Source organism: Podarcis vaucheri (assembly GCF_965113315.1).
Source record: "Podarcis vaucheri genome assembly, chromosome: 15".
Taxonomy (NCBI): domain Eukaryota; kingdom Metazoa; phylum Chordata; class Lepidosauria; order Squamata; family Lacertidae; genus Podarcis; species Podarcis vaucheri.
In genome coordinates this window covers 16,719,534-16,731,908 of record NC_138753.1, presented here as the reverse complement: position 1 = coordinate 16,731,908, position 12,375 = coordinate 16,719,534, and the positions used below count along the sequence as shown (strand labels likewise).

General features: G+C 48.6%; 2 protein-coding genes across 2 annotated transcripts; both read left to right on the top strand.

Annotated features, from left to right (window-relative positions):
- The first annotated feature begins 1,562 nt into the window (after positions 1-1,562).
- Positions 1,563-4,357, top strand: LOC309520150 (C-C motif chemokine 4-like). The gene is made up of 3 exons (XM_082201621.1): positions 1,563-1,737; positions 3,439-3,553; positions 3,935-4,357. The coding sequence occupies exons 1-3, from the start codon at positions 1,653-1,655 to the stop codon at positions 4,020-4,022; spliced, it is 288 nt and encodes a 95-aa protein (XP_082057747.1). The 5' UTR covers positions 1,563-1,652; the 3' UTR covers positions 4,023-4,357.
- Positions 4,358-8,091: 3,734 nt separating this feature from the next.
- Positions 8,092-11,987, top strand: LOC309520146 (C-C motif chemokine 4 homolog). Its single transcript, XM_082201617.1, has 4 exons — positions 8,092-8,249; positions 9,274-9,330; positions 10,516-10,630; positions 11,242-11,987. The coding sequence occupies exons 1-4, from the start codon at positions 8,189-8,191 to the stop codon at positions 11,375-11,377; spliced, it is 369 nt and encodes a 122-aa protein (XP_082057743.1). The 5' UTR covers positions 8,092-8,188; the 3' UTR covers positions 11,378-11,987.
- The last annotated feature ends 388 nt before the right edge of the window (positions 11,988-12,375 follow it).

Here is a 12,375-nt window from a genome sequence, read left to right as displayed (position 1 = left end):
ATGGCCCTCCCTGCCTCCTGTGGGGGTGAGTTCCACAGTTTAACTGTATGAAGGAGCATCTGTCCCAAACCTTCCAACATTCAACTTCATTGGACAGCCATCATTTCTCCCTATCCACTTCCTGCATGCTATGTATCATAGGAGCCAACTCCTAGGGGCCAAGGTCCCTTCGGCCATCCCACCCAAATATTTGAGGGGGCTGGGGGCCCCCAAAGTTGATGAACATTGCCATTCAAATGGTGTGTGCACACTCTGTCTTGAGATTGATTATGCTGGGTGGGACTTAACTGCCTCCCCAATATTTTTTTCATGTTGGCACTCCTGCTATGCAGCAGACATGTAGAACACACCACTCTCCATGAATCTTGGGAACCGTAGTTTGTTATGGGCGTTGCAAATTGGAGCTCTGCCAAGAGCAATCTACAGTTCCCAGGATTTGAGTGTGTGCTTTAAATGTATGTTGCGTACGCCCAGCTTCACACACTTCTAAAATGGCACAGCCCCTCCGTCCAGCCTACTTCACAGGGTCGTTGTGAGGATAAAACAGGGAGATAGTGAGGAGGGAACCATGCATGCCACTGTGTGTGGTCTCTTTAGAGGAAAAGTAATAATGGATAAAATTAAAAGAACGGTATTTCCAGAGTAAAGCCAAACCTACACACCGCACAGCTGCATGGTGGTCGTTCATGACTTATGTCAAAAGATAAACTCATGGCTGGCAGGTTCCTACAAGTTATGATTTTACCTGGATTTGATCATCTTCCAGGATTTAGTACTGACTGCTCTGTTATGCTTCCATTCGTGCATTGTGGGGAGTTGGACTAGATGACCCTTGGGAGTCCCCTCCAACTCTACAATTCTCTGTTTCTATGACATTATTATTATTATTATTATTATTATTATTATTATTATTATTATTATTATGACCTTATTATTTGAAGCACTGTTTTTCTCTCTCTGCAATGGCTATTTCTCGGCTCTCTGCGTCTCATGTTAGGGGCCGTATGGTGCCAAACAGGCAAGGCATATATAAAGATCCGTGTGAGCTCACGAAAAAACGGTTCTCTTCCTCCCAGCTGCATCCAGAAAAATCCCCTCCGGGAATTTGCAACTGGTTTCTCCTTTCTCTGGATGCAAAACGAATGCAAAAGCTCTGTTTGGGGGGCGCTTGCTTAGGGTGGGGCCGCTTCTCCCCCCGGATTGCACAAGTTTTTTCTTTTCCCTTTGCATCTGGCGCCTGAAAGAGCTGACGCGGCACATTTTCCAGCAAAGGGAGAGTGGAGTGGGGTGTCCATCTTCCCTTCTTTCTACCCGCCGCCCTACCCACCCCCCACTCCGGTTTCACCAGCTCTTCTTCCTTCCTCTCGTGATCCTATGTGGGTGAAGCAATTTTTAAGTCACTTGAGCGGGGCGGCGCAGATGTAATACATCTTCTTCGGAAACTTCCTCTGCTTTTTTGGCCTCCGCGATGGAGGTTCCCGCACCCCTTCGGGGTGACATCACCGCCGACGGGAAATTCCGCCGGCGATGCTCCCCCCCGCCCGTCCCCCTGCTCCATAAAAGGAGGCAGGCTTCATGGAGGGAGCACCAGAGACGGCAAGACCTTCCAGGAGAACCTCAACCAAGATCAGCCACTCCAGCCTCTCAGCAAAATGAATGCTTCTCCATCTCCACGTGCCTGGACTGTGGCCGCCCTCCTGGTACTGGCCCTCTGCCTCTCGGCCATCGCTGCTCCAGGTCAGTCTCAAGGCTCAGCATGGGGAGCGGAGGGGCATTTGAGGGCAAAGTGGGGGGTCCTTCCCCCGGGGTGGGGTTTTGGGGGGCCGGGAGAAATGCACGCTCATCATCGTTGCCGCTGCTTGGGAAGCTGTCTCTGCTCTGGCTGGCTGTGGCTCTCTAGGGCAGACGTCCCCAAACTCAGCCCTCCGGCTTTTTAGGAACTACAATTCCCATCATCGCTGACCACTGGCCCTGATAGCTAGGGATGATGGGAGTTGTAGTCCCAAAACAACTAGAGGGCCGAGTTTGGGGGTGCCTGCTCTAGGGTTTCTGGGAGAGAGAGTCCTAACTGGAGGCACCAAGGGGGTTGAACTGGGAGCCAAGCAGCCGCTCTGCACTTCAGCTACAGCCCTTTCCAAATAGGAAGCTGCCCTATCAGACCACTGGTCCATCAAGCTCAGTGTTGTCTACACTGACTGGCAGCAGCTTTCCGGGGTTTCGGGCAGGGGGCAGCATGCACAGGATTGCAGCCTCAATCCAGGATTCTCGCCCTCTCCGCTTCCCAATCCTGCGCCACATGAGCTCCTTCCAAAGGCAGGCTTCAGTCGCTTGGAATTCCATCCCCGCAGGGAGGGCGGTGTGGCAGTGGAGATGTCCTCTCTGCGCCCTTTGAACTCGGCCCTCTTGTTTTTACAAGGAGTTTTATCCGATTCCACATGGGCTGTTGGAGCTCAGCCACCATGTGCACAGCAGGGTAGACGGGGGCTTAACCCCGCGACCCCACGACAGGGGGAGGGATAGGTTAGAATAGCCTGTGGGCTTTGGGGGCATGTGCAGAGCTCCTCTTCCTCATCACCACTGGATAACCTCCCCTTAAGGTGCTTCTATAGGGACGCGGGTGGCGCTGTGGGTTAAACCACAGAGCCTAGGACTTGCCGATCAGAAGGTCAGCGGTTCGAATCCCTGCGACGGGGTGAGCTCCCATTGCTCGGTCCCTGCTCCTGCCAACCTAGCAGTTCGAAAGCACGTCAAAGTGCAAGTAGATAAATAGGTACCGCTCCGGCGGGAAGGTAAACGGCATTTCCGTGTGCTGCTGTGGTTCGCCAGAAGTGGCTTAGTCACGCTGGCCACATGACCTGGAATCTGTATGCCAGCTCCCTCAGCCAGTAAAGCGAGATGAGCGCCGCAACCCCAGAGTCGGTCACGACTGGACCTAATGGTCAGGGGTCCCTTTACCTTTACCTTTAAGGTGCTTCTGCTTTGCCTGCAGAAGGTCCCAGGTTCTATCCCCAAGGGCATTTCCGGGTAGGGAGCTGGGGAGAAGACACTCTATCTGAAACCCTGGAAAGCTGCTGCCAGCTAGTGTAAGCAGTCTTGAGCTAAATGGACACAGAACATAAGACAGTAGACCATCTAGTCCAGCATCCTTTTTTTACAGCAGCCAATCAGATGCATCTTCTGAGAAACCAGCAGGCAGGACCCGAGCACAAAAGCCCTCTCCTCTTCCATAAATTGGTCCAGTCCTCTTTTAAAGCCACCCTACTTAGTAGCCATCACTGTCTCCTAAGGTGCACGTTCCCTAGTTCCACCCGATGCTTGCACCTTCCTATATACATGCTGGACTCAAGAGGCTAGAGGGCAGGAAACGGAATTCCTGGCCAACGACTTTGCAGCAGAGTTTTGCTGGTTGCACTCAACGCCTTTTCCTTTCTCTTCCAGTGGGGTCCGACCCTCCAACTTCCTGCTGCTTCACCTACACGGCAAAGAAGATCCCCCGGAACTACATAGCTGACTATTACGAAACAAACAGCAGGTGCTCTCAGCCAGGTGTTGTGTAAGTATAAAAATAATTCTGCTCTGTTTGCAGCCTCCAGGCATGGGAAAGGGTTGGGGTGTCCAGCTGTCCCAAAAATAATAATTATTGTTGTTATAATAATAATAAATTTTATTTATTAATAAATATACCAACCCCGCTCGCTTTCTGCCATCCGTCAGGAGTCTAGCTGAGCCATCCAAGCCCACCCCAAAAAATCATAGAATTGTAGAGTTGGAACGGGCCGCCGGGGGTCCACCCTGTAATGGAGGAATCACAACTAAAGAATCCCTGACAGACTATGATTTTATGATCCTATCTCCAGGGCAAGAGAGGTCTTGACAGGAAGGCAGAGAAAGCCAGATAGGAGGCTGATTGTGTCTCTCCTTTGATTCCCTCCAGGTTCACCACAAAGAAGGGCCGGGAGATCTGTGCCAACCCCGCAGAGAAATGGGTCCAAGAATACATGGACCACTTCGAGCTGAACTGAGCATCAGTCCTGGAGCAACAGAAGCCGTCATCCTTGCCTGCGTTGATGGGCATCCCAGGCCTGGCATCATTTCCTGCCAAGGGCATCTCAAGAACACCACTCGGCTTTTGTCGTCACCTTGAAGTCAAAACCTCAGGGACTTTCTATGATAATTTAAATTTATTTAAGGTATTTTATTTTCCTCAAACCCTAAGGGTCCAACCCTGCTAATTATTTTATTTATGTATCTTTGGAGGGAACACAAAGCAATCAACCTCTTTGCTATTTTTATACACATGACCGTTTTAATATTACCACAGAATAAGAATTTGCAAAATAAATGTTTTTTTCTACAAGTTCTGTTGTAAGCTGAATGTTTATTCCTACCCACCCTGTATGCAATCTGTGATGTAAAAGAGAGTCCTCCTCTCTCGCCCTTTGGGTAAATTGCCAGCTGGGATGGGGAACCAAATATATACGGCCCTCAATACCTCCCTCTTTGGCCCTCAGAACTCCCCACAGACTGCCACCACCTTCCACTAGCCCAGTTTCAAGTTCTCACTGGGTTTTTTGCCTGGCTGCAAATGTTTCCTTGAACGCTGATGATGCTTAGTTGTGCATCTGTGCAAAAAGAAAAAGAAGGATTAGATAGATTGCAGATAAATAGCAAAGGTAACATTGTCGGTCCGTAAGGCGGGGAGGGATCCACAGATGGGAATCCTTTTATTATCACCAAGAGGAGGGGTCATCTTTTTGATCAGCAACTGGTTACATAACAGGAAGCAGAGAGAAGGAATAAATGGACAGCTTTCTGAATGCAAAGAGGCGGAAAGTGAAGTCCTCCAAGGAGCAGTATTGGGACCTGTCCTTTTTAACCTTAGGGGTGAGCAGTGAGCAGACCAGGTTTCCTGCTGTTGCCAAATTGTTCAAGGTCGTTGAAACAAAAAACTGGTGGATCCTTCCTCTGCCACTTGGACAGCATCTCCCGATGCTCCTCCCTCTGCCTCCATTGCCCTCACAGCAAGAAGCTCTTTCACCAGAGGGTCGTCTAGCACAAGCTCCTACAACCTTTTCAGAACTGTATGGGTTCCTGAGGGGTTATTTCCATGTTCAGGGAGAGGTTTTTCCCTTGGGCTCAGTCTGTTATTGGGTACTGCTGTGATCCTCCAGAAGATTTCTGAGATACTAATGGCACACTTACTGGCACCCCCTGCCATGTCCAAACATGACCCCTTGACAGAGTTGGGCAAAAGAGAAATCTCCCTGGTACCCTGGTGACTCTAGATAAGCCTGATCCTAAGAAGGACATAAGAAAAGCCTCCTGGATCAGGCCAATGGTCCATCTAGCCTAGCAGGCTGTTCCCACAGTGGGTGCTTTTCTTCAAAGCATGGAGCTGCACAAATGGTCTCTTATCGACAAAGAAGATGCCACAGATTGCCTGCATGTTTAGATGTGCCCATATCCTGCCTTGGTATCTTGGGCATCAGGCCCTCCTTATCAGAAGATTGCAAACTGCTTTGCCTCCTGCAATTTCCTGGGGTTTCATTATGTCCCCTCTGCATTCTGGAGGCTGCAGACACAAGACAGACATGTGTCTTTGGTGACCCTGCGCCAAACCACCCCCTGCGTGATTCCAAAAGACATCTTTAGTTGGTGTCAAACCATGCTTGGTTCTGTGCATGAATCTCAACCCATGGAGATTGGTATTGTGCTTTTTAACTTATTCATAAACAATCTGGATTTACAGGAGAGCAGTGAGGTGGCCAAATTTGCTGTTAATGCGGAATTGTTCAGGGAGGTTGAAACTGTTCCAAGCCACCTCATTCTCCAAGGAGAGAGAGACTGCACTGGTCCCAGGAACTTTCCCAGGTTTAGATTCTTTGGAATGAGGGTCAGCAGAGACTGTGGCATCTTTGGGGCATATGGTTTATTTATACATAGATACAAGCTGAGTATAAGATGTGGGAGGTTCACAGCATCAGCACCCCAACAGATCTTGCTTCTCCATCAGTCACAGCTTCAGATACAGCACAGAGCTACCTGTCTCTGCAGCCTCCAGCTTCCAGCCTGCTTCCAGCCCAGCTCACATTGCTCTCCTATCCAGCAGCTGGATGGGAAAAGGTGGAGGAAAGGCCCAACAAAACAAAACACTGACTGGGAAGCGAGGAGGTGGCATTTGGACCTCTCTGGTCTTCTCCACACATCTTCTTGTCCTGCTGCTTTTCCCTGGAGAAACCTGCTATTTAGTCTTCAATTGATGCAAAATGTAGGGATGTGTATAGAAACTTGGATAGGATATATTATTAGATAGTAGATATTATTCTTCCTGACACATGTTTGTGAGTGTAGCAAAGTACACCCCATTTGTGACAAAATGAAGAAGCTGTTGATTGAGCTGGTTACAGTCTTTTTATGAAGCATTTCAGGATGCCTTGGTGCAGACTGAATATTCCTGGTATTTCCCCCTTATATCACCCTTAAAACAATATATATGGATGATGGATCACCACCACCACAGGGCCAGTTCACTATTCTCCCCAAGGAGGCTTCTTGTCCACTCTGCTTAAAGCTGCTTCATTTTATCAACCTTCTGGTTTTGTAGTTGCTCCAGTTTGTCAGGCAGCTGGCTTCATTGCCACTCCACTAATCTCCAGCTGCCAGTTCTGCCAGTCCCTCTGTTGCTGGATTTGCTGCTGGAACATCAACTTGAACTGCTCAAGGAGTGCTGCTGCTTCTCCCACCATCTTGACCTAGCCGCACCTTGCTCACAGGTCCTCCTCCAGGAAACCCGGGAAGACCCTCCAAGTGTCCCTATTTCCCAGGGCAGTCCTGGGTGTACAGAAGCCATCCCAGTTTCTGATTTATTACCAGAATGTCCTGCTTTTCCTTAGGACATCCCTATTTTCATTGGTGAAATGATGGAGGGTATGGAGTTATGTGACCCCAGAGCCCAGGAGATAAGTAACTACACAACCTTTAGAAGACTTCTGAAGACAGCCCAGTATTTGGAAGTTTTTAATGTTCAATGTTTTATTTTGTTCTATATATGTTGGAAGCCGCCTAGAGTGGTTGGGGCAGCCCAGTCAGATGGGCGGGGTATAAATATTATTGTTGTTGTTGTTGTTGTTGTTTTTGTTTAGTACACCCCTATTTTCATCGCAGAAATGTTGGAAGGTATACAGGTGCTTACCATCACAGCCAGTTCGCAACTGGGTACTACTCTAATCCTTCAGAGAAAAGTGATGGGGGTCATGGCATTCACTCAGGTATTTCCTCAGCTGGTGGGGACCTCATAGGATCAGTTCCACTTTGGCAGGGAGAATGCAAAGTCAGGCGTGGAAAACAAAGTGACACAAATGGAGGTCCAGGTGGGCCTTTGGTGGCTCTAGAAGACAGGAGCCTGCCTGGAGTCCCTCTGAAAGGAGTGGCTGTTGGGTATCTCCACATTGGACATGGAGTACTCTTAGAAAGCTCCCCCCCAAAAAACCCAGCCCCTGGGGTCATGTCACTCTCCCTTGTGTGTAGCCAGGTTGCCACACTTCCATGTCCCTAACAAGGCCTGATCCTTCTCTGGACCTTGTTCCAACTGTCCTATGTTTGCCCTCACAGGCCTCAGCCCTCCCCTGATGCTTTGGAAGCATCTGAGCTGTTTACCTAGAAATGGGCTTGGCCCAATAAAGGCCTCTTATCACGCACGCCCCCCTTATCAATCAAAAGATGCCATGGATGATGGGCCTCATGATACGTCCACATCCTGCCTTGGTATCTTGGGCGTCAACCACTCACTATCTCCCTTGCTTTTGGGTGGAGCGGAAACTGTCTAGAAATATCTCCTATAGACAAGAGACCAGGAGGAGCCTCAGCGGCCGAGGAAGGAGTCTGAAAGGGCAATGAGTCCTCTTTCCATCTTATCAATCAAAAGATGCCACAGATGATGGGCCTCAGACATGTTTGCATCCTGACTCTGTATCTTGGACATCAGCCTCTTGCTATCTCTATCGCTTTCAGGGGTGGGGGAACTTTTCTGAAGCTATCTGTCCTGTGACATCCTCTCCAGATGTTGTAATCGCAATTGTTTTGTGGCTAGAATCACCTATAAGAAGAGACCAGGGGAGCTTCAGGGTACTGAGCGTCAAGGCATCCAAGGAAGGAAAGACCCCAGACCGTCTCTCCATCTCCACCTGCCATGAAGCTGTCTCTGGTTGCCCTCCCCTTTCTCCTTCTGGCTCTGGCTTCTGCTAGTCCACGTGAGTCTGCCCTTCTCATATGTGGGTTTATTTATTTAGGAGATTTATACCCACTTTTGTCTGATTTTCACAACAACGATGTAATGACTTATTATTATTATTATTATTATTATTATTATTATTACAGGTGGCACTGTGGTCTAAACCTCTGAGCCTCTTGGGCTTGCCGATCAGAAGGTCGGCGGTTCGAATCCCCACGACAGGGTGAGCTCCCGTTGCTGGGTCCTCAGCTCCTGCCAACCTAGCGGTTCGAAAGCACTCCAGTGCAAGTACAGTGGTACCTTGTGTTACAAACTTAATTCATTCCGGAGGTCCGTTCTTAACCCGAAACTGTTCTTAACCTGAGGCACGCTTTCACTCATGGGGCCTCCTGCTGCCAGCATGCCGCCGGCACATGATTTCCGTTCTCATCCTGGGGCAAAGTTCTCAACCTGAAGTACTACTTCCGGGTTAGCAGAGTTTGTAACCAAAGTGTTTGTAACCCAAGGTACCACTATAGATAAATAGGTACTGCTGCAGCGGGAAGGTAAACAGCGTTTCTGTGTGCTCTGGCACTCGTCACGGTGTCCTGTTACGCCAAAAGTGGTTTAGTCATGCCAACCACATGATTCAAAAAGCTGTCTGTGGACAAATGCAGGCTCCCTCAGCCTGAAAGCGGAATGAGCGCCGCAACCCCATAGTCGCCTTTGACTGGACTTAACCATCCAGGGGTCCTTTACCATTGTTGTTGTTGTTGTTTTCTTACATTTCTTAGTTGCTTTATACAAAAAAAAAGTCTTACAGTGTAGCACCCTGCGCCTCAACAGCAACTTAACAATATAAAATGAAGCCCGATAAGATCAGATGAAACCAGTTTAAAATTAGGGTGGGGGACCATAGATAAGTATAGTATTTGGAAAGGACATAGTCATTTATTTAAAACACAGCATGGAGAACCTTCAGTCTTCTGGTGGATGGAGACAGAGGGGGCTTCCTTTTGGCTCTGCAGACAAGCCAATACTCTCCATTACTTTCTCCCATTCAGGTGAATATGATGAGGAGTTTGGGATCCATGATAAGTCTATTCCCAGTGCTGGTCTTGGTAAGTCCTCCTTTCGGGGTGTCCACAATAATCAAGCAAGCCAAGTGGTACCAGGGTCACGTGCCAGGGTCATGTGCTTTTGTGCCTAATCCAAAAGGCAGCAGAGGTTATCCCATGAGGACTACAGTGGCACAGCCCTCTCAAGCAGATTGTCAGGCAACTTGCAAATCCACGCCTACAAAAGAAATCTGAAATCCACACCATCTTGCCTCTTTCCCCCAAACCTGGAAGATATTCTCCCTAATCTCAGATGCAAGAGGCTGATTGTGATTGCTCCCTGGTGTGAGGTACTCTGCACATGATCAGAGGTTGTTACTTCACACTTGCAGGATTGAGCCATCCATTGAAAATATGTTCTGATGTGCCCTGGCTCAAATGAAACAATCATTTTTTTATCTATCCATTGGAATCATGGGTTTAAATTTAGAGGGGAAAGGTGTTGCAGATAACGAAAAGCTGGTTTTTGTTTGGGGGGGACTGCATGCAGCTGGAAGCAAATATTCCACAGTGGGGGGTTTTCCCCCTTGTATTTTTGAAGCGTTGTGTGTTTGTTTAATTGTTCTCTCTGTTTTATACACAAAATGGGGAAAAAAACATTCTCCTGGTAAGTCTTCCTTGTCTCCCTCTATCAGTTGGAAATATTGGTTTTCATTTAGAGGGGAAAGGTGTTGCAGATAATGAAAAGCTGGTTTTCCTTGGTGGGGAGACATGGTGGGGACATGGTGGGGGGTTTCCTTGTATTTTTAAGCATTGTGTATTTGTTTAATTTTTGGGCAAGAGGTGTGGAGGCACAATCAGGACTTGACTACATCCTAGTCATCCAAAATTCAGTGGTTTCTAAACACACTTGCATGTACATACACATACGCACCCACAGGTTCTCTCTGCCCAGCAATGAAGGTGCACGTTCCAGACAGGTTCTGCCACTTAAGCAGCAGGGAGGGGGCACAGACTGGTCTTGGTGAAGGGGAGGGATCTTGTCTGCCCTGGGGGGACTCTTGAGTGCTAGATCAAAAGCCCTGGGGACCACATTCAGAGTTCCTCCATGCTTGCTTCTAATGCAAAGGCTTCCACACAGAGACAAGGATGTGTATGTTTGGATGTTTGATGTGAAAAATTTTAAAAAAACATTGCTAATAAATTGAGTCAATTAACAACAGTACTTACTTATACCACTTCTTACAGTTGGGCTGGATCCCTCGTCTCCCTGCTGTAAAGATTATTCCGAGAAGGTATTCCCAAAGAACATTGTGAAGGATTATTTCTACACCAGCAGCAACTGTCGTCTGTCTTCTGTAGTGTAAGTTTCCGCATCAGGGCAAAAACCAAGAGGCCAGCTGGGTAACATGTTTCAAAGGGTAGAAGGTGAAGTGAGGCTTAAGCACTTGGGGGACAGATTGAGAAAATCATGAGAGCAGATCACAGAAAAATGAAGGAATTGTCACCCGGGAGCAGAGATAGGCTGTGACTATTTTCCAGTCTTAAACTCAGTTCCTCCTCTTTAAATTTAAGTTCCTCCTCTCTTGCGCTCAGAAGGAGCCAGCCACTGAAGCCATGCCACGCTCAGTCCCGTGCTCAGCCTCCTCCTCTGCCCCCTGCCAACAGATATTGAACAGGGCAAAGACAGCTCGGCCCCACAGAGCCAGCACCCCAGTGGGCCTATTCATTTGGGAAGCATGGATTTGATGGGATCACATTAAGACTGCGGTCAGAAGCCATTTCTTTTCCATCTCTATACCCTGCTGAGGACACAGGGTCCATGGCAAGGTTGATCCTGGTGCCTTTTGACATGGGAAGCGGGCTGCCTGCCTTTTTCTCCAGACCCAAGAGAAGTGGGGTCCTCAGGCTAGTGGAGAATCAAAAGGGCACATTCAGTGACACATGGTGAATGTCTGTTTCTTTCTCTGACAGATTTGTATTCAAGAATGGAAGAACAGGCTGTGCTGACCCAAATGCCCAGTGGGTCAAGGATCTTATGGAATACATTGACAGCAATAAGCATTCCCCCAGCTCAAGACCCACAACTGTGCCTATCCCCAGCGCATAGCCCACATTAGGAAACGGCACTTGGAGCCACGGCAACCTCCTTGCCTCTTCGCTGAACCTCTTCCCTCTCTCTCTCTCTCCCCCCTCCCTCTCTCTCTCTCTCTGCCCGCTCATATTCTGTCCCCTTCATGGCTGAAGAGAGTCTTCATTCAAGGGACTCTGTGGTTATCAAGGCAGCGATCTAGGAGCAGCCGGTCTGCCTTGTGGGAAAGGGTCTCCCAGAAAGTAGTTCCTGAAGCCAGCAGGTGCCCCTTTCATAGCTAAGTCAATCAACGCTGTTTGGCAGGTTCTGTTCAAGCAACCAAGCATCTGTTTCCACGCAGCTTTGCAAAATGTTGATTTCCAGTGTGTGGGTGCGGGACAAATCCATTTTGCCGGGGCTTTTAAGGAAATTCCCAAAGCATGATTTAAATCTCACCTTGGGTATCTGCCTTGAGAACCCGCACAGTCAATGTTTCTGAATTCTTTGCTCTCTGCTTGAGAGGCAACTTTAAGCACACTGATTTCTGCTTGTTTTGTTCTTAAGTGTTGCTTATCGGAGTATGTCTGCAGATGGGCTGTTCTGCAGTTCTACTGTTGGCTTCTGAAAATAAAGATGCAGTTTGAGTTCCCCTCTGTCTTTTGTGAGTCCTTCTTCTCTCCAGAGGGGAGGGGGGTGAAGCAGATCCAGGCAGTCTGAGATCAGCTTCGGAAGGGGAGGGAGATGACAGGCATTTTTGCAACCTCAGCCTGCAGGGAACAAGGTGATCATGATTCCCAAGGCTGCCCCTGTGCCTCTCTTGGCTAAGCTGGTTGGGTGGCAATATCTGGGATTTAGCCTTGATTCAAGTGGATGGCAAGGGAGGAAGATCCACTCCAGTTCCCCTTTTTGTCAACTCATCATCAAGAATGATGGGGACATCTGTGCTGACCCCAATAAACAATGGGTCCAGGTTCGCATCCGCCTTCTCCCCGTACCCAGTGGTGAACCTTGGGGTCTCAAATTTCAGCAGCGCCCTG

Excerpts from the sequence above, each read along its gene's own strand:
- LOC309520146 (XM_082201617.1), top strand. The coding sequence starts at position 8,189 with ATGAAGCTGTCTCTGGTTGCCCTCCCCTTTCTCCTTCTGGCTCTGGCT. Across the intron at positions 9,331-10,515 it reads TATTCCCAGTGCTGGTCTTG|TTGGGCTGGATCCCTCGTCT; the intron begins GTAAGTCCTCCT and ends CACTTCTTACAG. Across the intron at positions 10,631-11,241 it reads TGTCGTCTGTCTTCTGTAGT|ATTTGTATTCAAGAATGGAA; the intron begins GTAAGTTTCCGC and ends TTTCTCTGACAG.
- LOC309520150 (XM_082201621.1), top strand. The coding sequence starts at position 1,653 with ATGAATGCTTCTCCATCTCCACGTGCCTGGACTGTGGCCGCCCTCCTG. Across the intron at positions 1,738-3,438 it reads CTCGGCCATCGCTGCTCCAG|TGGGGTCCGACCCTCCAACT; the intron begins GTCAGTCTCAAG and ends TTTCTCTTCCAG. Across the intron at positions 3,554-3,934 it reads TGCTCTCAGCCAGGTGTTGT|GTTCACCACAAAGAAGGGCC; the intron begins GTAAGTATAAAA and ends GATTCCCTCCAG.